This window comes from Electrophorus electricus, chromosome 9, assembly GCF_013358815.1.
Source record: "Electrophorus electricus isolate fEleEle1 chromosome 9, fEleEle1.pri, whole genome shotgun sequence".
NCBI classification, from domain to species: domain Eukaryota; kingdom Metazoa; phylum Chordata; class Actinopteri; order Gymnotiformes; family Gymnotidae; genus Electrophorus; species Electrophorus electricus.
The window spans coordinates 6,663,353-6,691,073 of NC_049543.1; the positions used below are offsets into that span (position 1 = coordinate 6,663,353).

At 45.3% G+C, this 27,721-nt stretch overlaps 1 protein-coding gene across 1 annotated transcript in view; it reads right to left on the minus strand.

The window, feature by feature from the left end:
• Window positions 1–2,618: 2,618 nt before the first annotated feature.
• Window positions 2,619–27,721, minus strand: part of notch1b (notch receptor 1b) — a 33,207-nt gene continuing 8,104 nt past the window's right edge. The window contains exons 3-34 of the mRNA XM_027002822.2: window positions 25,943–26,205; window positions 25,489–25,827; window positions 23,648–23,770; window positions 23,113–23,346; window positions 22,723–22,878; window positions 22,368–22,553; window positions 21,963–22,076; window positions 20,231–20,344; window positions 19,728–19,961; window positions 19,420–19,530; window positions 18,424–18,616; window positions 18,017–18,162; window positions 17,818–17,931; window positions 16,943–17,062; window positions 16,538–16,690; window positions 16,202–16,430; window positions 15,469–15,670; window positions 14,908–15,061; window positions 14,637–14,821; window positions 14,043–14,175; window positions 13,391–13,648; window positions 13,067–13,179; window positions 12,165–12,736; window positions 11,324–11,704; window positions 11,061–11,209; window positions 9,670–9,883; window positions 9,262–9,349; window positions 8,667–8,823; window positions 7,046–7,344; window positions 6,435–6,582; window positions 6,217–6,314; window positions 2,619–5,652 (exon numbers count right to left, since the gene is read on the minus strand). Of these exons, the coding sequence (XP_026858623.2) occupies window positions 4,309–5,652; window positions 6,217–6,314; window positions 6,435–6,582; window positions 7,046–7,344; window positions 8,667–8,823; window positions 9,262–9,349; window positions 9,670–9,883; window positions 11,061–11,209; window positions 11,324–11,704; window positions 12,165–12,736; window positions 13,067–13,179; window positions 13,391–13,648; window positions 14,043–14,175; window positions 14,637–14,821; window positions 14,908–15,061; window positions 15,469–15,670; window positions 16,202–16,430; window positions 16,538–16,690; window positions 16,943–17,062; window positions 17,818–17,931; window positions 18,017–18,162; window positions 18,424–18,616; window positions 19,420–19,530; window positions 19,728–19,961; window positions 20,231–20,344; window positions 21,963–22,076; window positions 22,368–22,553; window positions 22,723–22,878; window positions 23,113–23,346; window positions 23,648–23,770; window positions 25,489–25,827; window positions 25,943–26,205 (7,324 nt within the window). The 3' untranslated portion in view covers window positions 2,619–4,308. The remainder of the gene's footprint in view (window positions 5,653–6,216; window positions 6,315–6,434; window positions 6,583–7,045; window positions 7,345–8,666; window positions 8,824–9,261; window positions 9,350–9,669; window positions 9,884–11,060; window positions 11,210–11,323; window positions 11,705–12,164; window positions 12,737–13,066; window positions 13,180–13,390; window positions 13,649–14,042; window positions 14,176–14,636; window positions 14,822–14,907; window positions 15,062–15,468; window positions 15,671–16,201; window positions 16,431–16,537; window positions 16,691–16,942; window positions 17,063–17,817; window positions 17,932–18,016; window positions 18,163–18,423; window positions 18,617–19,419; window positions 19,531–19,727; window positions 19,962–20,230; window positions 20,345–21,962; window positions 22,077–22,367; window positions 22,554–22,722; window positions 22,879–23,112; window positions 23,347–23,647; window positions 23,771–25,488; window positions 25,828–25,942; window positions 26,206–27,721) is intronic.

Consider the following 27,721-nt stretch of genomic DNA (forward strand, 5'->3'; position numbering starts at 1 on the left):
GTAATAGGCTTTCTGTAGGGTAGAAATCTTCTGCATTTGATCCCAGGTAAACACCAAAATGATAAATAATATTGTGAATCAAGTGTCATCACCATTTTGTTTTTCTAAACTCTCCAATATATAATTCAGAAGGAAATTTGTTGTGATCACGTTCCCATTGTCATTGCTGGGGTCTGTTAGAACTACCCCCCCCCCCCCGCCCCCCCAGCTTTGGGGTCACAGTCTCTTGTGCCCTTATCACCACTGGGACAAACCTTAGCCTTCCAAATTCACTATATTCCCTCTTTCAATCCCTGGTATTTCTTCATTGATGTTTGTATTATGTAAGCTTGTCACATCTATTGCCGCTTCTGTTTTTTGTAACTTATCCATGATCACTGTTTGCTTCATCATTATTTGCTTGTGTGTTTAGATCTTGATGTTGAGCAGGGTTGCTTTCTACTACTCTCTGTGGCTCCTCTCATGTGGAGCAAGGGGTGTTTAGCACATATACTTTGCAAGTTTCTGTATGTGATCCCTGCCACTTGGATGTGTCTCTGTGTATGCTGTTCCCACCAGCATTTGGAATCCTGCTCCTAGGTGCCTGATTGTCTTAGGGGCTCCTTTGCACAATCTGCACCATGTGTCTTGTCAGTTGTGATACACCCTTGCTTCGATCGATCTAGTGCTTATTCTTGTGTTGCCATGATTAGTGCCTCTGTGCTGTCCTTCATACCTGTATTTTACAGTGATTGGTAGTCTTATGTCAGCCACCTCTGCTATCTGTCAGTGGTACTTTTTATGGAGGGGCTTACTTCCTCTTTCTTCATGGTCACAGATATTTCATATCTCATCCTAGGCAGTGGATTTTACACTTTGTAGTCGCTTTTACCCTCCCTCTGGCTTGTGTACAGCCTCCAGATGTTGGATTTTAGGTAGAAAGCACTAGGCATTGTGAGTTTTCAATGCTTCTGAATTAGTGGTAGGAGGAGCCTGTTTATATATCAAAAAGTAGATGTTTAAATCAACATTCATTCCATGGGGTTCTAAAGCTCAAAGAGTGTAGATGAGTTATTTTTCTTTAAGTTTCCTAATTTCACTGCTGCCTTAGCAACATCTGGCAATACATACAGACATGTCATTAATGCATGGTCCATATGTATTAAAATGCCTTGCCACTGGAAATGACAAATCTTTAATTCTGATGGTCCAGAGGTGTTCAACAAACTGGCCAACAAGCCTTCCCTTGGTTTCTCCAATATAAAGCTGATTACATTTTTACAAGTAATACAATATACAACTCCTGCATGAGGAGGAATGGGTGATTACAAGTGAACCTTTTGTACCAGTTATTTTAGTGACTGGGTTAATATATTTACATGTAGCACATCTAGAGTGGTTGCAGGCTACAGTACCACAGCCAGTGTTTGAATGGTCATTTATATCACTCTTGACAAGCATGCAAATTAAGTTTTTTGTCTCGTCTGTAGAAGATTAGTGGAGGATCCTTAAAAAGGGATGCTTTGTCCTGGAGGATTCTGAAGTGTTTAAGTATAATATCAGCTACTGTTTTATTTAGAGAATGATATGTCAGCACCAAGGGAATTTTTGTAGAATTAACAACAGATTGTTTATAGGTCAGTGCATTTACTCTCTGAACTGGTAAAACAAGGCATCATCTATGGCTTCCTTAAGAAACCTACAGTTTTGAAGTCATTCACACATTTCCATGCATTTCTGGAGGAAGTATTCATTCTTACTGCAAATACATTTGTCTAAGTAGCTATGAGTAAGGGATGGAGTTTTTACAGGCATTGGGATATGTGCCACAAATAGGAATGAGAGTCTGTAGGTTCATAATAGATGGCTGTATTTAAACAAGAATTTTCAGACTTCTCTGAAACATCCAAAAAGATTATCCTCATGCCAGATGTGCTCTACTCCATGTATATTCAACAGCTGGGTGGAACTTGGAGAATGAAGAAATGAACAGTCGGAGGTCTTTTAATGTGCATGTAGCAATACCAAAAATTCATTAATGTGTCTCATATACTGTAAGGGTACAGGTCCAGTAAATTGCTCAAAAATGTTTCTCAATGAATACAACAAAGAGATTTGCATAAGATGATCCCATTTAAGTTCCCATACTAACTCCTCTTTTGTGAATAGTACTTGGAGTCAAAGGCGAAGCGGGTCATAGTTAACACAAGTTCTGACAGTCTTAAGAGAATAGAGTGAGGTAGTAAAAATTTCTAAAGAACGGGACATTTCAAACAGAGGTCCTCTATCAGTTGTGCGAGGAAGGTGCTTCTGTATTTCTAGGAGAAGAAACCCATATGTTTTTGTGTGTGTATTTAGTGCGAGTTAAAACCAGAGCTCAGATTAAAACCAATCGTAGAATTAGCCTAAAGAGGCATCAATGTTTCAAACAGATGTCCAATGGAGAATTGTCACTGACAGTGTAATTTAAGATTAAGTCTTAATCTATTTCTGACATTTCTGTCCCAGACCTATCTGGAATTTGTCTACCAGGCCTAAAATGATATGAGGGAATGGAAACAAGAACAGGAAATAAGAGAAATTTTAGCAAAATAGTACATACCCATGCATTCATATGGACAACATCAAAGACTCTGAAATGTGATATTTGTATCTTTTATTATTTCAAGAACATTTACAGATTGACAGTAAAACAGACAGAAAATATACTTTATGTAAACTACAAGTTTGCTGATTGGTCACCTTTACAGATTTGCATACAGACGTTTTACTTTTTTGGAGGGATCAAAAAGTATATATATATAGTATAAGTCCACAATAACCCTTTTTCAACATAACCAGTTATTTAAAGTTAATATCAAACTAATTGTCAATAAATAGAAGATTTTACAGCATCTAATTATGTTATTCTTAATCTATATGGGATGTAAAGTAGCCTCTAATTATTTGTATACATCTTATATCACCTCTAACTCAGTGATACTGAGCAAAATATGTTCTCTGTCTGTGACAGAAAAAGAACTACTGATTGACAAAATCTCCAATTTTGATGACACCCTTAAAACGTAAGATTTCTGAAACAAAATCCTGTTTGTATAAAACAAGTCCATTCAGTCTATTTACATTAGCCATAGGCTCCAACAAATCATATAATACAGGAAAGAGAGGTTCAGTGGGAAGCCCCTCCAGATGACCCCATATATTTTGGCCACTTGACCAGATTAGTAAAATGGAAAGGGAAGGATAGAGACTGCTTTAAACGGTAAGCTGTTTTAGGGCATTTTCACACCCATACTTTTTAGTCCAGTTACATCAGACTCAGGTTCTGGCAAAGGAACTAAGGAACTATAGGTGTGAAAACACCCTTAGACATGGTAACACAGAATAAAGGACTCCATATCCTTGTTTTCATCCCACCATCAGAGTGGAAGCTTTAGAAGCCTGCTTTTCACAGGTACTTTATAAACAAGCATGGAACATAAATCTCTTAAAGGAACTGTACAAATGCTCATATGTTAATGAATATCAGACATTATGACTACTCAAAAAGTAACATCTACTTTCAACAAAACAGAAACATAGGAACTTGGCCAGGTAAAGAGCAAGATAAAATGTTAATTAACTGGTTTCAGATACACAGACTAGGTCCTGTCTTAAACTAAAAAGCTTTCATTGGTCAATCCCCATTGATAGTGTAATTTAGTCCAAGACAAGCAGTCATCTGTGTACATAGAACTGGACCCAAATTATCACCTGAAAAACCTCATTGGTCTATTATTCTTGATCTGGTAACAATGAATAAGCAGCTCCTTTGGTTGTTAAAATAAATCACCATCTACTTAAGATCTGTAATACTGAAAACTTTATTATAAAATGTGCTGTATAAAATGCCCTTACGCAAAATTATGTAGAAAAGAAGTGAAGGCCCTTACGCAAAATAATGTAGAAAACAAGTGAAGGCGAATGACTATAAAATAAACGGCAAATTTCAAGACCAATAAATACCCAGTGTGTATGCCAGAAACCACAGAAAGTTTAAATGATAATCTAAAATCTTACAAAGAACAAAACGGTACTTTTACTCTTGACACTCTCCTTATTGACCAATGATTTAATATGAAGTATTCCAAATATTCTCAAGCAGGTGGAAAAAGTATAAATAACAAGACATTAATAAATAAAAAAAGAAAAAAACCGCCCCCCCTCCCCCAAAAAAAATCTGTGGTTAGTACAAAAGACAGAGTAGACCTTTCATTCAAACAGGTTTACTTTTCAAAGAGTGCTCTTAGTATATGTACAAAAAATGAGTCCTCTCTCAACCAGACTCTGCTACTTAAACTGCTCAGGAATGTGGCTGATTTGGGATTGCATGCTGGTGGGTGGACTAGAGATGCCCTCTGACCAGTCGGACACGTTAGAGTGAGGTGAGGAGCTGGACCACTGGTCGGGCGAACCGGGGGAAGGTGTGAGGAAAGGATGGTCGGGCCCCTGGAGCTGGTGGCTGGGGGTGTTGTTGTCCATGGCTGCAGAGTAGCTGTGCTGGGAGGGGGGCGTGAGGAATTGCGTGCTGGCCATGCTGGATGCCAGGGCCTGGGCGCTCAACAGCTGCGTCTCCTGCGGGAGGATGGTGTGGATGGGTATAGCGCTCCCCGTGCCCTGCTGCAACTCGCCCGCGCTGACGCCTAGCTCGGTGCCGACGAATGCCTGGCCTCCGCTTGGCGCGCTGGAGTTCTGGTGCTGCAGCTGGATGCTGGGCTGCGACTGCTGCCTCTGCTGCAGGCTGGGCTGCATGGGCTGCGGCTGCAAGGCATGCGGCTGCGCGCTGAGGTGCGTGCTAGCCAAGCCCTGGTAGCTCATCATCTGGGGAAGGGTGCTGGTGGTGACACCGCTATGCAACATCATTCCATGGTGGCTGGGCTGGTGCAGGCTGCCCTGGCCCTGGCCGTTCCTCATGGCCCCGAACTGGCCCTGCTGGCCCATGCCACCATGCATTCTGCTCAGCCACTCGCACTGGCCATTCATGGCCCCTGAGCCATTCGAGCTGGCCACGGGCAGATGGGTGAGACGCGGGGGCAAGGGGTCGAACTGCAGACGGGCCAGCTCCTGCTGCTTACTGGCCATGCCCAGGTGGCTGACGCTCATGTGGGCTTCCGGCATGGCCTGCAGGTGAGTGAGAGGCATTGATGGTGACTGCTGAAAGGGCGAGGTCATCAGGGGTGGCGAGGCAACGTCTGAGATGTACCCATGGGGCGACTCGAGGGAGTCGACGGGTGAGAGCACGGCTGAGCTTTCCAGCAAGCTCCCTTTCCCATCATGGGTTTTCTTCTTCTTGGCCTTCAGGTCCTTGCCATCCTTGCAGATGATGCCCTTGGCGCTAGGCTTTCGGGGCTTCTTGCTCTGAGCAGAAGCCTTCATGTTGCCCAGGTAGGCATTAGGGGAGCAGAGAGGTGGAGAGAGGGTGGTGCTGAGTGGTGCGCTGTGCATGGGGGGACTGCGCACCAGATTGTACTCATCCATGAGGCGCACAATGTCATGGTGCATGCGCTCCTGGGCGATGTCCCGTGGCAGACGGTCCATGTGGTCAGTGATCTCACGGTTGGCGAAGTGGTCAAGTAGGACCTTGGCTGTCTCGTAACTGCCTTCCCTGGCTGCTAGAAACAGAGGCGTCTCCTCCTGAAATACAACAGACTCCTGCTGTAAGTAAGAAGTTCCCTTTTTCCCTTGAACATTTTTCACTTGCAGTTTTTATACCCCTTGCTAATATACCATGCGTATTAGAAATATTATGAAAAGTCAGTATAGTCAATATAGCTTCATTTAGTGAATTCTGCCAATAGGTTTTTTCATCTAGAGCATTTGTAATTTGTACATTATGGTAATCATCAATGAAGGAGAGTAACAGAGCAGTATTTTTAGTATTTGTACATAACTGGACTAAAATTATATGTAGAATTTTTGGGGACTAAAATTATAAGAGAGATAACCTACTTCTGAACCCACTACTTTTGTGAGTTCATTATTTTAAGGTACATTTTAAGTGGGAATGAAATAAGAGACAATCACCACTATTACACATTTTTCACATTAAAGTCACTTTAAATGTATAAGTCTAGGAGTTCTTTCATGTTTAGTTTTGCTGCGTTGACTTTTAGATGCCACACTTTCATGTCACTACTTTGAGTTCCTGTCTCCTTGTCCTCAGGTGGAGGCTCTGGGTGGGGACCAGCACTACTATACCTTGTTGTTCTGCATGTCCTTGTTGGCTCCATTCTTCAGCAGCACCACAGTGGCGTCCACGTTATTGACGGCCGCGGCCCAGTGCAGAGCAGATTTGCCTGCCGTGCAAACACAAGCATCCCATTTACCCCTGCATGAATGCATGGAACGTTCCGGCAACAACACCGAACTGTCTCAAGAACTGAGCAGAGCAGCTGTCTCTCTCCAGTGTGTCTTACCAAAGTCGTCGATGGCGTTGACGTCAGCGTGGCAGTTGATGAGCTCCTCTACCATGCCCTCCACAGCCAGTCGGGCCGCCAGGATCAAAGGGGTGGTGCCGTCATGCATGCGCGCATCCAGGTCCGTGGCCCGGTTTCGTATCAAAATCTAGAGCAGGGATTTAATTGAAGAGACCAGATTTGAGAGCTCTGAGAGGATCTTAGAGAAGCAATGTTGCCTTATCTACTTTAAAAAAAACCTTGTCATGTGGTGATTTTAACCTGTGTTATCTTTCTAGGTTTCCATACAGACCTTAACATATAAAAATATATTGTTTATGAACTTTCACACAACCTTTTGACAAATCAAGTTATATTAAATAAGAACTGAAATGACAAATAATACTATATATATTTTTAATATAATAAAAAATGCCATGCCTACAATTTTCATGATGAAGTTAATGGCATATTTTCTCCAGACCTTTTGGATATGGGTAAGATTATTCATGTGCAGGAAACTGGCCTGCAAAGAGCTATTACACTGAAAAACCTCTCACTTTTCAGTTTGATGTGGGGTTCACTTCAGTGTGACCCAAGGTGTGTACTGTACACACTCAATGTTTACCCACCTGGAAGACCCCCTGCGCATCGGCTGCTACTGCAGCATGGAGGGGCGTCCTCCCCATGTTGTCCTGGATGTTGGCATCAGCACTGGCCTCCAAGAGTCGCTTGGCAGCATCCGAGCGGGCGTAACGGGCAGCCAGGTGTAAGGCAGTCTCGCCTGTACGGTCTGTCTGGTTGTGCAAGTTGGCACCCTGATAGATGAAGTCGTTGATGACGTTGGCCGAAGCATCCTCCTCTTCCTCACTGTTGCCGGTTTCCAGGCCACCGCCGCTACATGAAGCAATCATCAACGGCGTGAAACCATCTAGAGGAGAACCGAGAGAGAGACACAGAGAGAGACACAGCGAGAGAGAGAGAGCAGGTGGGGAGAGAGATAAACACTACATCAGTATCACACATCTAAGACAGAGATAATGCACCAACGCTGAGTCAGTGTCCAAAGCTGGTCTGAATATTGACAGGATATTTTCACAAATACTATTATCAAACCTCTGAACTATACTCAGCAAGAGAAACATTTCCAAAGCTCTCCCCTATTTCCCAAAGTGCAGAGCCCATACCCCCAGCCTGTAAGAGGCAGGCTAAGGGCAGGAGCAACCCAACTTGCTCCCATCATCCTTCAAAGAGTCGGAAAGATTTCACCAAAGCAACAAACAAATCGAAAATGGATTGGATGTGTTTGCCTCCACGAATCACCCCAGATCTCTTCGATAACGGATTCTGATCAAGCGCTGTGTTTTATTTTCCTTCTTTTTTCCTCTTCGCCGGGCAGCTTAGGGAGGTGGGCCAGGCTTTTGAAAACCACCGCGGCTGGTAAAAGTGAGCATTATTATCCCTAAGAAGCAGCTCGCCACGGCGCTTTCGACAGGGGTTTCTCTTCTTCAAAAGAACAGCTATTCTCAGATCCAACCTGATTTGGTCGATTCCAGCACATCGATCCAAAAGGTGGGGAAATAAAGAGAAAGAAGGCAAAACGCTTGCAAAAGCACTATGCTTTTGTTTTTTTCAGCATTCTTCAGTAGCTTTGATGATTATTGAGAGAGAACTTATATGTTTGATATTAATTATATCACGTGTAAATAGAACTTAGATATCACAGGACAGATCGTTAAGCTTGGAGAAAATGGGCATATTCCCCCGGGTTCACTGCTTTCAGTAGGATTCTTTGAAGTGGATCCCATTTCCCACTTGGCCCTGTGCATTAACTCCTAACCAGAGCTCAATTCAGTCCCTCACTGATACACACGCACACAGACACGCGCGCGCACACACACACACACACAAAAACACAAGGTTGTAGTCTCACAACTTTATATTTAGATTGGTAATATTATTTGTTATCATTTTATATCTAATGGAAGTGATAATGATATAAGTGGTACTGAAGTGATAATTTATACTGTATCTGACTGCAGCCTCACTAAAGGCTAAAATAGTATTCTGATATTTTTCTTTAACATTTTTTCCCCCAATTTTAGACTTACTGACAAAAAAATTAAAGAAAAATAACAAACCCCTATTTGACTGATGCTTTATTATATCCAGTTAAAGTCCCCTTGACCTTAAAGTCATTTTACACTTAACATCAAACAGACGGACACTTCCTAGAGCCCAGCAGCATCCCACCTGGTCCTCGGACGTTGACGTCCATGCAGTCATTCTCGATCTCGCCCTGAGGGGGTGTAGGGGCTACGGACGGGATGCGCAGGTCAGCTGCGTCTAGGTGCTGCTGAGTCCACTGCCGATGGTCCTGCTGGTCATCCAGACTTAACATTGCTTGCTCCTGTCACAAACACGCATGCGCACGCACACACACACACACACACACAGGAATCAAACTACCGGAAACTAAAAAAGCAATTATTTCTATAAACATTATCAACTCATTATATTTTTTGTCTAAAATATGTCGTCTCAGTCATTTTAGGTTGCCCAAATTAAGCCTTATATTTAAATATGAACAAAGAAAGAGTGATACGTACACACATAGGTGTGCATGCATACGTGTGTGTGTGTGTGTGTGTGAGTGTGTGTGTGTATACACATACACGTACACAAAACACATACTGTTAAACAATGGACTGCATCAAATAATATTTATTTTCTCAAACTTTTTTCATGTAATTTTATGTATTTTATGTAATTAAGACAAGTTGTCATTCACTGACACCTTTTTTCTTTCATGAATAAAAAATTTCAGAAGAATCGCACTTCGGCTTACCCTGAAGCGCTTGGTATCCGTCTGCTCTTCCTCACCCCATTCGTTCTGATTGTCGTCCATCAGTGAAATATCAGAGTTCTTCAGTGGTCTGTAATTACAGATACATTCCTTCAGAACAGCAGGTGGGACCTCCTTCCTTGAGCCCAAAGCATCCACCATCACCAAAACCCCTCCCTTGGTAAAACAGCCCCCATCTCTTCAAACAAGCCAAGTAATTCAACTACCTTCCTTGTCATTACAGTAGATCATTTAAGTAGCCCCTCTTCTCAACTCCGACACACCCTGAGTTGCCCATAAGCTTTACGGTCCATTTTCGTTTGGTACACTTATGTAGGTGCTGGGTGGTGGCACGGAGAAAGGCGTTCAGAAGGGAAAAAAAAACAAAAAACCCCAAAACCCCGCACTCACTTCAAGCCGACTGAGTCCTCGCCGACGGGTTCCCTCCTCTTCTTCTTGCTGGGCTCGCTGGTTTTGAAGCCCTCAGGGAACCAGAGCTGGCCGTGCTCGCGACGGCGCTTGCGGGAGGCCACCATGCCCACGGCCACGAAGGCCAGAAGCACCAGGCCGGCCAGTACCACGTAGAGCGGGTAGAGCTCAGAGGTAGTTTGCGTGTCGCTCTTGCCTGGAAGGGGGGACGACATGTCAGAGCTAACAGCCCCCAAGCCCACGCAAAGGTCGGAGACATGCGCCGAGCCTCGTGCAGGGAAAAAATGGTCCGCACAGAGGTGGTTCGCGGGTGCTCGCCCCTGCGGTCTGGCGCGGACGGACGAGCGGGGTCTGAGGCGCCCGTCTCTGAACCACACGCGTGCCATTCGGTAATCATCGGAATTGCTAAGTACTAATTCATCAAAAAAAAAAAAAAAATGTGCTGGCAAATAGGAAGGCGAGAGAGGAAAAAAATAAGAGAGAAGGAACACCTCCTCTCACGGCTTCTCAGCCAAAGGTACCAGGAGACAACTTTACCACTTCTTCTTTAAGGGGGAAAAAAAGGAGGGATTAATGAACTTCAAATTACTGCGCACGCTTTAAGCTGTAAAGACGAAGGATTTATTAGGATTTTCAAGATAACAAAGACTCCCAACTTCTAGCACACTCCCGATCAATTCTCCTGCGTTTCTCTTTTTTTTACCCCTCCTGCCCCTCTCTCTGTCTCTGCTAACGATTTTGAAATGATAAACTCTCCTCACCTAAACCCTTGGAGATGCACTAAGACCTGGTGTTACATTCAGAGAGGTGAAGGTTGCAACAGTCGTCTCCACTGCAGCACCAAGGCCATGTTGAAGTGTGTGTGTGTGTGTGCGTGTGTGTGCGCGTGTGTGTGTGTGCATGCATGCGTGTGTTTGAGAGTGAGAGAGAGAAAGATTTTCAGAGAGCTGCATTGGTGGTGGGGAGGTGTTGGGATCTGATTTATAGCAATTAACCATTTTGGTGCCTGCAGTCAGTATATTTGCCTACGGACTGAGGGATTGATTGTTTAGTTCATCTGATGAGTAATTACATTTGCTCTACAGTTTGAGTACAAAAAACCCCCAGAAACTTCAAAGTTATCCACATAATCCCTGCAAGGAAGGTGTGCAGTGTGTGTAAGTGTGTGAACATGCGTGTGCATGTGTGTGTGTGAACGGGGTGAGGTGGGTGGGTGTGTGTTAATGGTCAGGCCAGGGTGTATGCTGTTGGAACACACATAGAGCAGAGAGCCAAGTCTCGATTAACAGCATTACATATGAATGCCAGGCACACGAGAACTCAAAGCCTGCCATAGTGTGTCAGGCTTTTGTGTGTGTCTGTTTGTTACTCACTGGTGACAGCCTCGATGACGTATGGCATGTTGAGGTTCCCACTGGAGGCGAGGGCCCCCAAGAAGGCTGCCACATCAGTTGCACTCTGGAAGCACTCGGCTGACTGCTGGTAGCACTGGCGGTTGTCAATCTCCAAGTACACCACCGAGCTGGCCCAAGAAAACAAAAACCTGTAATGAAACACGCTCCCATTTGCTCCGTTTAACACCCTGCCTCCCACCTCGCGACACCACCGCCCCACCTTGCCTCCTCCACTCTCTCACCCTTTGATCTGTGCGTGGTCCTGGTCGTGGCCAGCTGAGCCCGAGGTGTCTGGCCAGATGTCGAGCGAGCGCTTGACGTTGTGCTTGCTGAGCTCGTGTGGACTGCCATAGTAGGGGTAGATCATGAGCTCACCGCGTACGTCCTGCCGGAACGCAACGTGGGTGCGGAGCACATGGCTCAGCTCACGCAGGAAGGCCGACGAGTTGTTCCGCAGCTGCTCGGGCGGCACATGCACCACCAGCACCAGGTGGCCCGCTGCCCGGCGCTCGGGTACGTGGTCGGCGCAGTCCAGCCCATCCCACTCACACTCGCCATTGTTGCAGCCCTGGTCGCAGTGGCCGTCTGCATAGTGGTCCTTGCAGTACTGGTCATACAGCGGGCTGGTGGGGACGGGGCACAGAGGGTTAGGATGTTGTCCTGCCAGGGCCCAGCCGCACGGGCCCGGAAGAATGCTGAATTGCAGTGGAGGCCTTCAATGGAGGCCCACAGTGACAGCAGAAGTAAAGGAACCCTTAGGTTTGACCTGGGTCTAGAAAATTAATCTGGATTCATTTTGCCCCTTAATTAAACTGGTCTTGAACAAGAACAGTAACGGTTAGTTTCCAAATCATGGATCGAGTCTAGCCAAACTGGCCCTACGAGCTTGTGTAACAGATAATTTCACTGTGTAATATTTGAGCCTCTTTGCTGTACATTGATTAGGTCCTGGACTAAATGTCAGTGGTAATTCATTACTGAAGAAAGTGACTAAAAATGTAAAAGAAAATGACAAGGCACGATTGGTATTGCAACCACAAGTCCAACACTCATACAAACACACACACACCCTGACACACTCACTTGCACTCGCCGCCACTGCCCTGGCAGTCGAAGCCGTCGTAGAGGCAGCCTGCGCTGTGACACTGCTCGTCGCACTTGCCGTCATTGAAGTACCTCCAGCATTGCAGGGCGGCGCTGCAGTTCTGCCAGGGGTCACGGAAGTTGAGCGAGCAGTCACCACCGTCCCAGTCACATGCGTGACTGTTGCATGCGCCATCGCACACCTGGTTGCCCTTCCTGGCCTGGCACTCGGCCACGTCGCAGTGCGACACCACCTCGGGCGCTGGCGTGACGTCACGGCCAGGGCCCCCAGCGAAGCCATAGTCCAGCACGTGGCACAGCAGGCCATTGAAGTCGGTGGGGCAGACGCAGCGGAAGAAGGGCGCCTCGCTGCTGGGCTCGCACGTGCCACCGTTGTAGCAGGGCTCGGAGGCGCACGCGCCCGCTGACGCCTCCTGGCACTCGGCTCCGCCGAAGCCTGGCACACACAGGCACCGCGGGCTTCTGGGGCCGGAGACACAGGTGCCACCATTACGGCAAAGGAGGCTACCGCAGGCCTGCGCGTTGTACTCACAGGTGGAGCCGGTAAAGCCCTGACAGAGGGAGGCGGAAGGATTTAGAACGCACCTCGTAAACGGAAAGGAACAGGAAGCACAGCGAGTATCGTAGTACATTTGATGTTACCTCAGCTGGCATAAGGAACACAAGCGAATACAGTGCCACTGAAGGTGACTATCACAAAAACACAAAAAATCCACAAGTCTATAACTTCTGCATACCTTAAAAAGCTTAGGTTTAAGGCGAAGCTTTTAATCACACAATTACTTAACTGATAAAATTATAAATGGACTAATTTAATTAATTAGTTGACTTAATTAACAAATATCAATTCAGGTGGAATTTATGGAAGATGGGACACTTACAGGGGGACATTTACAAATGAATCCATGAGGAGTGTTACTGGCCACTGCGCACGTTCCTCCATTCCGGCATGGCTTCCCCTTACAGCCGTCGAACACGGTGTCGCAGCGTTGGCCTGAACAACCACACACACGCAGGGACACATCAGCCTCCCAGAGTTTACATCTTACAACAAACAGTAACTACAATCTCTGTAACTGCTAAGAAGCAAAACAAGACCACACTCCAACAACCGGCGTTAAACTCGCTCCAATCCAGCATGGGCGTGAACGCGTACGGTTGTGCGGTAAACAGCGGCGGCGATCACTACAATGTACATGAAGCACCTGTGTAGCCGGTGCGGCACTCGCAGCGGTAGTTGTTGGTGAGCTGCACGCAGCTCTGCGTGCCACGCGGATCGCATGGGTTGGACAGGCACTCATTGACGTCGCCCTCGCAGCGCTCGCCTACGTAGCCCAGCGGGCACTCGCAGTGGTAGCCTCCCACGCGGTCCACGCAGCGCCCCTTGTTGAAGCACTTGGGCTCGTGGGTCACAGGGTCGGTGAAGGGGATGCAGTCATCGATGTTGATCTCACAGTGGACGCCTGGAACGGGACGAGGGAGGAGGGCGTTACAGTAGAGATCACCCACCAAGACAACGAGACCAATAAGAGAGCCTCTAGCTCATTTAGCATAAATATGTCAAGTCATATTATGTAAATTATGTAAATCATTATGTAATTACGTAAATTATGCATTTTATGTATCTCTATGTAACAGACATCTTACCTACAGAATGTGATTGAATATACCTTTTTACATATAAATAATAATAATACATATTTACATATAAATAATAATAATAAATAATCAATCAGAAAGGAAAGTTTAAGTAAGCTGGCTACTGTCAAAGTCCTAATTTTAAAGAAGCATGAAATGGGAAATGGGTAGACAGGTGAGAGGAGAGAAGTGGGGGGTGTGGGGGGGGTGACAGCTGACCTTGTGTCCCCCGGGGACAGGAGCATTTGTAGGTATTGACGAGGTCGATGCAGGTGCCCCCATTCTGGCAGGGCTGAGAGAGGCACTCATTGATCTCGTTGGAGCAGTTCACTCCATGATAACCTGGCACACACTGCAGGAGAGAGAGCGAGAGAGAGTGAGAGACAGAGAAAAAGAGGAAGAGAGAGAGATAAAAGAGATCAGTGCCAAACATGAAAGAACACCATTTTTGTTTATCTGGCTTTGTTCCACTGTCTTGCCAGACAATTGGTTCCTTTATAATGGAACGGAGATTGATATTAATATGCACCTTCTGTTAAGTCAACAGTGACCTTGTCTATTCATCCCCCTTTCATACTGTAGGAAATTAATGAAACCAAAAGGAAAACGTATCCAGCGTGCTGACAGAAATATTGGGCATATCAGGAACAGAATTCAGGCCCATGTGTCAAGACCACTGATATAGGATCAACCTCCCTGTTTATACATAATCAAATGTAGTCAAATTTAGTCATCAAAACTGATCCTAGCTCAGCATGCTTACCACAAGCAAATAACCACAAGGGCAGCAGATTTCCCTGCATGCAGACTCACCTCGCAAGAATAGCCTCCCAGGTAATCGGTGCAAGTGGCCCCGTTCTGGCACGGGTTGGGGATGCACTCGTCCACCTGCTCCTCACAGTAGCTCCCCGTGTAACCTGCCTGACACTGGCAGTAGTGTGTGTTCCCTGCGTCCAGGCACTGGCCGGAGTTGCTGCACAGGCTGGCAACCTCTACCCCTGTGGGCAGGACAGAGGTGAGCTGAATCAGGGCACGCTCACGGGTGGGCGGGCACAAACACGGGCATGTCTCCTGGTGACCCTACCTCGCTGCTTGGCGGCCACCTCGCAGGAGACGCTGGGCACGTCGCAGTAGAGGCCCGTCCAGCCTGTCCGACACTGGCACGAGTAGGTGGTGCCGCTCTGCCGGCAGGTGCCGCCGTTCTTGCAGGGGGATGGCGTGCACCAGTTCACCAGGTCCTGAACAGCATGGGACACACGCAACGTTCAATTCATTCATCCGTTCCGCCATTCTTTTGTTCGTTCATTCATTACTTTTTTTTCAATGAGGTGCATGTCAGACAGCCATTCTATTAGAAACAAAAAGCATTATTTGCTCTGTCACTACTCCCACTATTCTAATAATCTCATTTTACATTAATGGCATTTAGATTTGTGAGAGGGGATTTTTTATATATATATATATATATATATATATATATATATATATATATATATATATATACATATATATATATATATATATATATATATATATATATATATATATATATATATATATATATATATATATATATTTTATTTTTTTTATTTATTTTTTTTAATTGTTTGTTTTAATATTCCAAATTAAAATTTTAGTGTAGCACCTGGCAGTTGAAGCCATGGTAGCCGTGTGGGCAGGTGCATTTGTAGGTTCCATAGCTGTCTTGGCAGGTGCCCCCATGCATGCAGGGCTTGGAGTCGCACTCGTTGATGTCGTACTGGCAGTAGGCGCCTGTAAAACCAACCAGGCACAGGCAGCTGAATGTGTTGATGCCGTCTACGCAGGTGCCGCCGTTAAAGCAAGAGCTGTTCAGAAAAAATGAAAACAAACAAAATAAACAAATATGAAAATGAGTGCAGGGTGGCTTTTGTAATATCAGGTGGGTGTTCTTGTTGTTTGGGTATTATTACCATTATTGTAAAAAGCAGTACTTTTCTGTTCATTTCTGTGCTGCACTGCCTAGTCGTTTGTCCACCACCGGGGGTGCCAATGGACAACACAAGCTCAGGCAGGGCAGTAACATTCCTATTACAGTTTGCTGGTACCAGACCATGTGATAGTCTGCCAGCTCTCTTGTGTGCCTCAAAATGGGAGGTAGGGCATAAGGGGATGGTTGTGGTACCTGAACTGATCTTAAATCAGATTTTTTTTTTAATCAGTTTTTTTGCCTGATCTTAAATCAAATGTCAAAAACAAATGTCAAAAACAATTGACCATTGTGGGCAAAACAGTGAAGACCTGTGAGCAAGTCAAGGTTGCGATTTACACACGGGAAGCCGAACTGAGTGTCCCCGAGTGGACCAGAGTGGAGAAGCCGAGTGGAGAACGGAACTCACCTCTCAGTGCAGTCGGGTGTGTTGTTCTCACAGTGGATCCCGCTGAAACCGGGTGGGCATGTGCACGTGTAGCTGTTCACGCAATCGGTGCAGTTGGCCCCGTTCTTGCATGGGTTGCTGTCACACTCATTGATGTCTTCCTTGCACTTGGCACCGCGGAAGCCTGGCAGGCATGTGCACGCGAAGCCGTCCACGGCATCTTTGCAGAAGCCGCCATTGCTGCAGGGATCTGGGCGAGAAAGTGGAGCCCAGGGGTGGGGGAACCGGGTTACACGGCACCGGAGAATATAGGGGTAGGAAAGGAGGAAAGAGAGGATGAAAGGGGACGGGGCTTACTGGGCTTGCAATCGTCGACGTCGGTTTCGCAGTTTTGGCCTGTGTAGCCGGCTGTACAAGCGCACCGGTAGCTGCCGATGGAGTTCTGGCAGGTGGCGCCATTGCGGCAGGGGTTCTTCACGCACTCGTTGATGTCTATCTCACATGTCTGGCCTGCAAATGAGGGAGGCGTGCTCAGATGCCTCAAGGGGCAGGTGTGACCTCCACATGCACCAAACATACTGACTTCCTTTAAAAACATCTGTGGAGTGAGTGCACAGCACTCAGTGTTCTTAATAGTGGAACAATGTTGTGAATGGGATATTTTGGTACTAGGTAAGTAGATATTTCAGTACTAGGTAAGGGGGGATATTTTGTGTGTATGTGTGTGTGTGTGTTTGTGTGTGTGTGTGTGTGCTGCCTAACCTTGCCATCCTTCACGGCACACGCAGGAGAAGCTCTCATAGTCCTCTGACTCTTTACATACCCCGCTGTTCTTGCACGGCTTGGGACTGCAAGGATCTAACAGAGTTTCACAGTTCTCACCTGCAAAACACAACGCATCACCTTAATTCCTGTCTTAATTCCTGTTTTAATTCCTGTTTACAGTGATCACTACCATTTCTATTCGCACTTTAGCCATCTCCAGCTCAGAGGAAGATTCCATCACGTTCTTAGCAGATCTTAGCAGCGCTATAATTAGCCAATGACACTGGATTCACAACTGGTGCCTTTAAAGATCTGCTCCCTCTCTGAGATATCAGTGCCAGCAAGAGGAGCTTTCGCAGCCCATCTCCGTTTCCACAACACCAGGCCCCTACAGGAAGCCGGCAAGGCTTCCGGCCATTGTCCTGCCATTTGCTTTTCTGTGAGAGAGGAAGCAGGCAAACAGGAAATGTGTCTACTACTGTTCCCACCCAACCAGCGCCAGACCTCCCCTTGTTATTCCACCTCCATCTTGCGTGGATTTTTCCGCCAAAAAAAAAAAAAAAAAATCTTCTGCAAATTTTTCCTCTCTTGTTATCAGCAACATTGGTAAGGCACACTGAACAGGCCAGTGTCAACACAGAGATAACTGAGTGGAAAGAAGAGGAAAGAGGATGCGTGAACGCTGCTGAACCTAAGCATGGCCTCCGGAGCACGTTTTCCAGCATACCGATGTCTCAGAGGGAGAAGATTGCAGCACAAGCTAATAAAATGCCGAATTTGCGAGAAAAAAAGCCCAGTCCTAACGTGTTAACTTCAAGGCACACTGTCAAAAAACAAAGGAGGGGTGGGGGGTGGTGGCGGGAGCCTCGTACCTGTGTAAGGCAGCAAACAGTTGCACTTGTACCCAGCCACGTCATCGATGCAGGTGCCCTGGTTCAAGCATGGGTTGGAGGCACACTCGTTGATGTTTGTCTGACAGTTGGGCCCTGCGATGGGAATGGGCGACTGGTGTGAGATGGGACAAGCGAAGAGACCATGGGGTTGAATGCTAGCAACCGAAGTGCTACTCACCACTGAAGCCAGCTCGGCAGGTGCAGACGTAGCCACTAGTCATGTCCTTACAGGTGCCTCCATTCATGCACGGGTTGGACTCACACTCATTGTTGTTGATGTCACAGTTGCTGCCACTCCAGCCAGAGTCACAGATACAGTTGTAACTATAGGCAAAGAGGAGTCCCCCAGATTAATCAATGTTGGATTATTATAAATTGTTATATTATTATATTTCTTTTTTTAACCGAGCACATGCTGTTTATAACACATACATAAAAAGTCACTATTAGGCCTGAGGCACTTTCAGGGCAGTAATGAAGAATTTGGCTTTCAGCATGGCTAACATGGCTAGCATGGTTTTATTTGTCGAGACTTTGTTGCTTAACAGTCTGTAGTGTTTGTAGAGTGGTGAGGTTGATCGCTACCCATTGACTCTGTCTTCACAGTGTCCGTGAATGCAGGGGTTACTCAGGCACTCGTTGAGCTGGGACTGACAGGTGGGGTCGTGATAGCCCTCTCGGCACTGGCAGGTGAAGCCATTGACGCCATCGATGCATGTTCCACCATTGTGACAGGGGTTGATGGCACACTCGTCGATGTTGATGTTACACATTTTTCCTGTGTCAAATAACAAAGATTTATGAATGAGGTGTGAACGACAAGGTGAATGTCAAACCCTAACCACCCAAATCAGATAATGTAACATAATGTAACATTGTATAATAAATACGATAGATTGTCTTTAATTCAAATTGACCTGGAGCTACTCTAGATAGCCCACTGAATAAGCTGATTCTCTGGTTGCTTGTCTTTGTCCAGTGGGCCGAAGCCTGAGGCCAGCCTTTAGCCTCCACCTGAAGCAGCGCCACCAGGCAGCTGACACAACGCACAGCAGAAAAAGAACAGCTTCGTTTGTCCTTCGTTTTTAAAGCACCCGCCAGCTTCCCGCTTTTAAGAGATCGACTTACACAGATCTTTTCTGCTTTTAACCACCCACCCATCTCCACCCCCTCCACCAGTCCCCAGGAGATCTTTAGCCTGAATGGGGGAGTGGGGCAGCTTGCATGTCGGAACGCCAGGCAAGAGACTGGGAGGGACTGTAAGGCAACACCGTAGCCAGGGCAAAGTGTGCACCCGCTGGCCAGCTGTCTCTCCACGCCCTGCTTTATGCCCAGTTCACCTGGGGAATCTTTTGTCGACTCCCTTCTCCCAATCTAATGGAGAACTGCCCTCAACGCCAACAACTAATTGTTGCTGTTACAGTTGATAACACCACAGGACAATCTCACCTCTGACATTCAATTATTATTTCAACTTATGGTTTTAGGTACTGAGTGACCATTTTTGAACAGTTCTTTATATATCTCTTCATGTTGGAATCTGTTGAGCCATAAAACGTGTGTATTCTCAAGCCCACCCACCTGTGTATCCAGGTTTGCAGGTGCACTCATAGCCGTTGATTTTGTCAATGCACTTTCCATAATCACACGGATTGCTTTTACAGTCATCCAGATTGATCTCACAGTTAACACCTGTGAAGCCAAATCTCATTTCAATCAGCCTGTACAGCAAGGATTATTTCAAGACACACTTAGATGGCAAAGTGAAGTTGTTAAAGGAGAACTCCACATGCCTGAATCTATAAACCAACCAGTCAAAAAATAATCCATCAATAATCAAATGTATTGCTCACAGAAACAATGGCAACATTGAAAGTGTTTTTTTTCACCTGAGGTTCCTCGAGGGCAGATGCACAGGTAATTGTTCTCGCGGTCCTGACAGGTGCCTCCGTTCTGGCATGGCTGGCTCAGACACTCGTTGACGTTGGCCTCGCACAGTCGGCCAGTGTATCCTGCATGGCACTGGCAGGTGAAAGCAGCCAGGCCATCCTTACAACTTCCATAGTGGCAGGGGTTGGACAGGCACTCATCCACATCTGTTTCACAGTGCTGTCCTGTGTAACCTGGAATAAAGGTTAGAGAATAAAGATTCCATTCGTTTTACTAATTCTGTTTGACTGCATTAGTTCTTGTCTAAAAATAAGTTCATGTTCTCATGTCATGTTCTCAATGCTGGTGCCGGCAGGTGCTGGTTGAGTGTTCAGACAAACAAATTCAATGACTGTGCTGTAACTGGAGTGCTTTGAAATAGTGGTGGAACTGTTGGGCAGTGGTCCTTAGGCAATAATTTCAATTTAAAAGGAATGTCTTTTAACAGCAAGTATGGTCCTACCCTCAGTGCACTGGCAGGTGTACACATTAGGTCCGTCAACACATTTGGCCCCATTTTTGCAGGGCGTGCTGGCACACTCGTCAATGTCGACCTGGCACTGGTTCCCAGAGAAACCTGGGAAGAGATGCAGAGGGAAGGGTTAGGGAGGAGAGTGGGTGGAGGAGTTATTTGGATGATCTCTCCAGACCACACTCACTTCATTCCACCACACTCATCCACGCAATCCTCAACAGGCCTTCATTAACACCTCGCCTCACAGCCCACCCGCTCAGAATCCTTCCCACTCTCTCTTTCCCCCTTCTCTCCATTACCCCCTCTTTTTAAGCCTTTTTTCAACAAATCCTCATAGGGGGAGAGAGGAGTTGTAAAAAATGTAAAAAGTGGGGTAGAGAGCCTTCCAAGGCCTCCTGACCAGGGGCACCAGACAAAGGGGAACTGTCTATTCAATGAAATGCAAAGCCTCGCCGGTTGCTGCTTTTGTCCCAGAGAACCTTTCCATCACAATACGCATTCTCCCATCCTGCTCTTCTCCCCTCTCTGGGGCCTGTCGCTCCAAAACAGCCGTCCATGACCTGCAACCTCTCTCTATTCAACTGCCTCATCATTCAGGATCACCCAGCAGGAGCACTTTTTCTCCCAGTTATTCTTAATCTTGCACTAACAACGTCTCCTGCTTGTTTGTACAGTCTGATCACATTAAGAAGCACAGCTCTATCAGCAAGGAATTCTGAGGATCTGTTTATATTTTGAAAAAGAAACCTGAGTTGTTGTTCTAGAGTTCGCATCTAGAGGTGGCCATCTGCAGTTTAGATAACTAACCCCTAACATTCCAGCACTTATCCCAATGAAAATTCCTTTCCCCCAAAATCTGGTGCGTTCGCGCTGTACCTTGCAAAACCAACAGGGATTTCATTCAAGCTTGTGAAATGGCACGTTTCAAAAAGCTCCATTGTGGTTGCCATGGATGCCATTCAAAAGGAGCCTGGCCCCACATCCCTAACGGAGCTCTGATTTGCATCTGAAGACAGAATGGAGAGGCCTAAACTCCATTCCCCAGCACCCCACACCATCACAGCTCCTAAACACTCAGAGGGTTTAGAGGCTCTGTAGGCCTCTCCTCACCTCCTTACACAATTTCGCCTGGCCTAGCATTGTAACCTGCTTCCCCCCCTCATTCATGCATGAATTCCACTGCATCTCAAATGCACTTTTCACTACAAGATGTGATTGTCTTTCTCTAAAATTAAACCTTTTATCTGCTTTTATTGGATGCCTGTTACTTCTTCACTGGAACACTTTTGGAGGGAAAGTATATTATTCATGGGTTCTCACAATAGTATGCCACTAAATTTTATATCTGATTATGTGATCTCAATGGAATGCCAGGTTTTCGTAAAAGAATACCAACAGAATACTAACTCTGGTATATAAACAGACTTTCACTCAAACTTACTCATTAGTCTCATTAGGCTGATTCCTCATATCAATCATAGTCTACTGATAATTAACATCTAGGTAAATCTGGAATATAACCTGCTCCACACAGGGAAAATTCTCTTTGCACGATATGACTGTAAACCTGTAAAGCCACAATTCTAACTTTTCAGAAGTGCTCATATGGATTTTCTTAGCATTTTTTTCTGGGCCTGGCAAAGCCTGCCTGCGGGCAGGGATTATTTTCCCCATTTCCAGCACTGCCCAAAAGGGGAGTAATCGACCCCCTCGTGCTCACCTGTGGGGCACTCGCACTGGTAGTTGTTGATCTTGTCGATGCACTTCCCATTGTTGAGGCAGGGCATGCTGGCGCACTCATCGGTATTGATCTGGCAGAAGACTCCTTCGTACCCTACCAATTAGCATGGGCAGATAAGCTTCAATGCTAGCGAGAGAATTCATCAGGGCTTAGTGTTTGCTGTATCTTTTTGTGTAATAAATAGAGCACGCACAAGCTCTCTTTGCGCAGGCCCAACAATTGTCAGCCTTTTTACTTTACCTAGACAAATCAAAGATTGACTGCAATTTACAAACATCATTGTGTATAATTTCAGAGAAGATACACTATAAGATACCCTGAGCTACTGCATACATGTTGCTGAATGCCTTAACGTGGCTGACAAACAAACAAGAGTTTGTTTACCTGCCATACAGATGCAATGGAACCCTCCAATTTGGTCCAGGCAGGTAGCGTCATTCTGGCATGGATTGGACATGCACTCATTGATGTCTAGTTCACAACGAGCCCCAACATAGCCCTGTTGGCACCTACACTGGAACGAGCCTTTCGTGTTGAGACACTTGCCCCCGTGTTCACAGGGGTTCGCACCTATGGGAAAACCCGGTAACAACAAACCCTTTCAAACATGAAACCACATTCCACAGCAGTGAGCTTATACACTATCGAACATATGAAGGTTATTGAAACTGAACATTTTGGGGGCATTTTTTATCTCTCTCTTTCTCTCTGAAAAAAGTCAAGGCGGTACAGTTCTCACCCAGAGAGCATTCATCAATATCTTGGTCACATGCGGAACCGAAGTAACCCAGAGGGCAGGTGCAGATAGCTTTGCCATTGACTGGGTTGGTGTCACAGTTGGAGCCTTTCTGACAGGGGTTACTGATACAAGCGTCATCCAAGTGACACAGCAAACCTGGAGTGCGTGCAAAATGGTAAACATAAAGTCAGTGCAAAGAATACAAAATTATTTATTTACATTATTATTTTCAAATAGAGTTCTACACAGGGCAGTTGGTTTCCTTGGTGGAAAAAAAAACAACTTCCTAGAACCTTAACAATTACAGAGAACAGAACAGATGGATGTACAAAATAATCTTATGAAGGTTCACAAATATAAAACGGACCACATGTATCAGCATATCCAAACCTGTTCGGCCAGGAGGACATTCACAGAAGAAGGAGGCTACTCGATCATGACAAGTGGATCCCTTGTGGCAGGCAGCATTGGCGCAGTCGTCGATGTTCTTGCTGCAGTCATCACCTGACCAGCCATTCACACACACGCAGTTGTATCCACCCTGGGTGTTGAGGCATGTGCCTCCATTCTGACAGGAGTTGGGCATCAGATCGCACTCGTTGACATCTTCAGTGCAGAACTGACCTATCAGAGAGCAGTGCTATAATACCCATGACACGTGTGCTAAACAAATGTGCAAAATCCAAACACTGAGCTGACAGTCATCTAAGGTCTTATGTGACTGTATACTGGCATAATGAAACATTTTTTTGATTGTGGGTAACCATAAACCAATTTTGTTTGTTCATAATAATAACTTTGGCTGTTAATTATATTTGGAATATAGTGAAGTTCAGCATTATCGGTTTTTGTGTTTGTTGTAGAATGGGAGTATGGCATTATAACTATACAAACAAAGCAGTAAATAAATGGGTGAATGTCATACCTGTCCACTCTGGTTTGCACTGGCAATTGTAAGTGTTCACTCCATCTACGCAAGTTCCTCCATTAAGGCAGCGATGGTCTTCACAGTCATCAATGTTCTCCTCACAGTTTTGACCAATGAAACCTATGGAGAAGGGCTATATGTTGCTTAACCACTCAACTCTCAAAAATCCCTATTTAATTTAGTAACGAAATAAAACAAACACCTCATATACAAGTTCTTAGATGCGGCACAACTTGACAATGTAAGGACAGTCTACTTTTTTTGTTAAAATTTCTCCCAAGTTTCTATCAACTTTCAAATGTTTATATTAGCTTTATAAAATACTGGACAAAAGATTAGTAAAATCACACATACAATCTATTGTTTCATAATCTAAACAAAGGGATGCAGTGCTTGTGAAACAGTTATGAACTATAATAGTCGTTAGTGTTCTTGCGGTGAGCTGTCTTCCTTTTCTGGAGAGAATAGCAGCGCCAGTCTCATATCAGAGCCACCGATGACAACGAATCCAACTGACACTAACCACAGTTTCCTTTGATTTTTTACAAAACTAGCAGGCATGAAATGGTTCCTGCTGTTTTTTACTATGAATGATAAATAGCCAGATATTCACTGGTACACTAAAAAGACATAAGAAATACCAGTTCTGGGGATTGTCAATGAAAATAAAAAGACTGATAAAGCTTGAGCATGATCCAGATAATCTTAGGTCTGAGTGAGTTCTGCATGGTTCTATATGGGGTCCACTATAGATGTGGTGACATAAGGGAAACCGTGTGTGTGTGTGTGTGTGTGTATAAGCTCCATGTTCTACTTCTAACCCAAAGACAGCACCGTGAGGATGTTGTCGTTCAGACACTTCCTCACGATAAGCTCTAATGCTTTCCTGCTGACCAGTTCACACAGAGGCAAGGCTACAATGGGAGTTAACTGCAAAGACTAGACCAAGGCTGGGCTTTCATCCTGCTGACAAGAGAACATGTTAGGACGGATAGTACAACCAAAGTCCCACAGTGGTGGGAAACACTAACACTACAATGTTATTGTAAAACTCTGTCAGCTCTTATAAATCTCTGACAGTGACACCAAGCTGCTATGCTATGTTTTGTCTTTACCCATTAGCAAAAGATACGTACTCTAGCAAAGATACAGAATCATAGTGGAAGACCCACAGGAACAAAAAGATGACAATATCCATAAAAGAATGAATTGTGCTGGCTTGCATAATTATATCCAGTCAGGCTACTGACTGGGTCAACAATAAAAAAGATTTAAAAGCCTGTCTAGCTAACGAACCAACTAGACACAAGTATTTCAGATTATTGTGATCCTGGCCTTTTCAGTGCTGATACTGCGGAAGGATGGAGTATGCATATAAGCCCTCTAACAAATCCCAGGGGGCATCCTGACCAATGTGCAGGGGGCATCCTGACCAATCTCAGACGTACCACAGATTTTCTGTGGTGTTTTGATGAATCACAGCATTCATATGATCCCACAAACATGAATAATTACCATAGAATTAATGAAGGCCAGTCTTTAACCAGGGCACATCCAGAGATGCCAGTGTCTTTTTAAATATTTCAACATAGTGTATACTGCAATTTCAATATGTAGCTCTATTGTCTCAAGAAAGTATTTTTGGTAATATTGTGCAGCCTTCACTAGATGCAGCCATTCTGGTTTTTTTTCTTTAAATTAAGACAATTTTTATAACCAAAACATAAAATGCCATAGTGTATCCATAACCCTAACCCTAATCCCCAATATTCTTCAGATGTAATACCAACAATCGTGCTAATGATAAATGAACACATTAACTTATCAGGCTTGCCTACCGGGCAGACAGGAGCACTCGTAGTTGGTGTCCCCTTTCTGGACGCAGGTCCCTCCGTGGTGGCATGGCGAGGGACTACAGGGCTGGTAGAGTGTCTCGCAGTGCTTGCCTGTGTATTCAGCTGGGCAGTTGCAGCGGTAGGCGCCTACCTCATTTATGCACACGCCACCGTTCTTGCAGGGAGACGGGGTCTGGGCACACTCGTTAACATCCTGTTTGCAGGTCTCGCCTGAGAAGGCGGGCAAGCAGGTGCAGATGTAGTGGGAATCAAATGGCCTGCACTGACCTCCATTGGCACAAGGATTTGAGGCACAAGGATCAGCCTGCTGGCAATTCTTACCTGGAAACGCCAAAAGAATGTTCAAGAATCAACAGATTTTCTGTACCCTCGACAGTCTGATATAGAGATTAGGTATTGATCCTGGTGGGTGGATTGGGGGGTGCGAAGTTCTTACCCGTCCAGCCAGGTGGACATTTGCACTTGAATGTGTGGACACTGGTGAGCTCACACGTCCCTCCGTTTGCACATGGCGAGCTGCGGCACGCATTGTCGGTGGGAGTGAGGCACCGTGGGTCCATGAAGCCCAAGTGACAGCGGCAGACATAGTCCACTTTGTTGTCACGAATAACCGTCTGGCACACGCCACCATTCCAGCATGGATTCTTGAGGCAAGGGTTGGAGAACTGGCACAATGGACCCACAAAGTCCTCAGGACACCTAAAATAAATCGAGTGAGACAAGCAGTGCTTTACAGAGAACTGCAAAAGACACAAACCAGAGCTGAAGAACATTTGAACATGACTGTCTTTCCCACAGGATGTTTGTCTTGTACAATACTTAATATGGCTGGCACTTTGCCTGACCCAGTTTAACTGAAGTACTGTAGACAGTGAAGAGGCAGTATAACTCGATGAAAGTGAAAGCCTTTCAAACTGTCTTTCAAACCCTTTTCAAACAAACTGAGAAGTTTCCTGTGAAGTAAGCCAGCAACAAGGAATTTTTAGTTATCCATGTTCTTTTGCATGCATTACCTTTTGTAATCTGTCTATAACAAACTACCTATCCAACTGCTGGAGCCGTGCCTTGAGATTGTGGGCAAAACAATTTTGAGGAGTCATCTCAGTGCATCACTAATGGTAACTCCAAACTGCTCCAAAGGCTAGAGAAGACTCAGAAGGGCCTAACCCATCAAAACCATCACAGCCACAAAAAGAGAAAGTCATTACTTGGTTACTCAGGTTATAACACAAGTGTTACATGGTCATTGAGGTTGCAACCCAATTGCACGCAGACAAATAGACAGACATAGAGACAGACAGACACACACACACACACACACACATGTACACACACATACACACCATAGCACACAACCATCTACTTAATGCATGTGTAATGATGTACAGAGAAAGATTCTGCATATACAAAAACTAGCTATTGTATTCCAGTGTCCTTTTCAGTTCCAATTTCTATCACACTCATACATCATTGTCATTTCAGCAAATAATATCATATCCTTAATGTACCTTGAAGTTGAACCCAAAATCTGAATTGAGCTTTTAATTTTTCTCTCAGTGTCACCTAATTACAATACACATAGTTTAAAGACGTGAACTTCACAGAATGATTTAAAAAAAACCTTCCACACAGAAATTAATATGACAATTAATATGACAGTTTTTCTTTCTTTTGTTTTTTTCTTTCCTTTTTTTATTAGGGTAATGTCCTGGGATTTCAGTGAGGCTCACTGTAGATTCTGACTCGCTGTCCTAATCCTGTTTCAAACAGTCGCATGAAAAGCAGCCACCCATCATCAGCTTTTAGAGGGAAATTTCTGCACGCCTCAGCCTTTCTCCACTGCTCATTCACTCGAAGCACAAGGCTCTGCCTATGCACGGGTCTTTGAACCCAGGGCTAAAATCACCAGGACTTCAAAGCTCCGTTCCACCACCTCAATGGCTCGTATTCTTCTAGAGTAGAAGCCCATCCTTACATCAATCAGGACCTGGGGGGATAAAGGGACTGCACGGCAGAAAGAAAAAAAATTTGCACAAGGATCTATACAGACTTCATAACAAGGCTTGGCTGTTATTGGCCAATACAAAGAGGATGCCCCACCCACCCCCCACCCCCCATGTACGACAATATCGAAATGACCTTTTTCTGATGCCACACAGAGGATGCAGAAGACCTAAGCAGAGTCTTTAGGCTTTAAGCCTTAAGGGAAGACCGG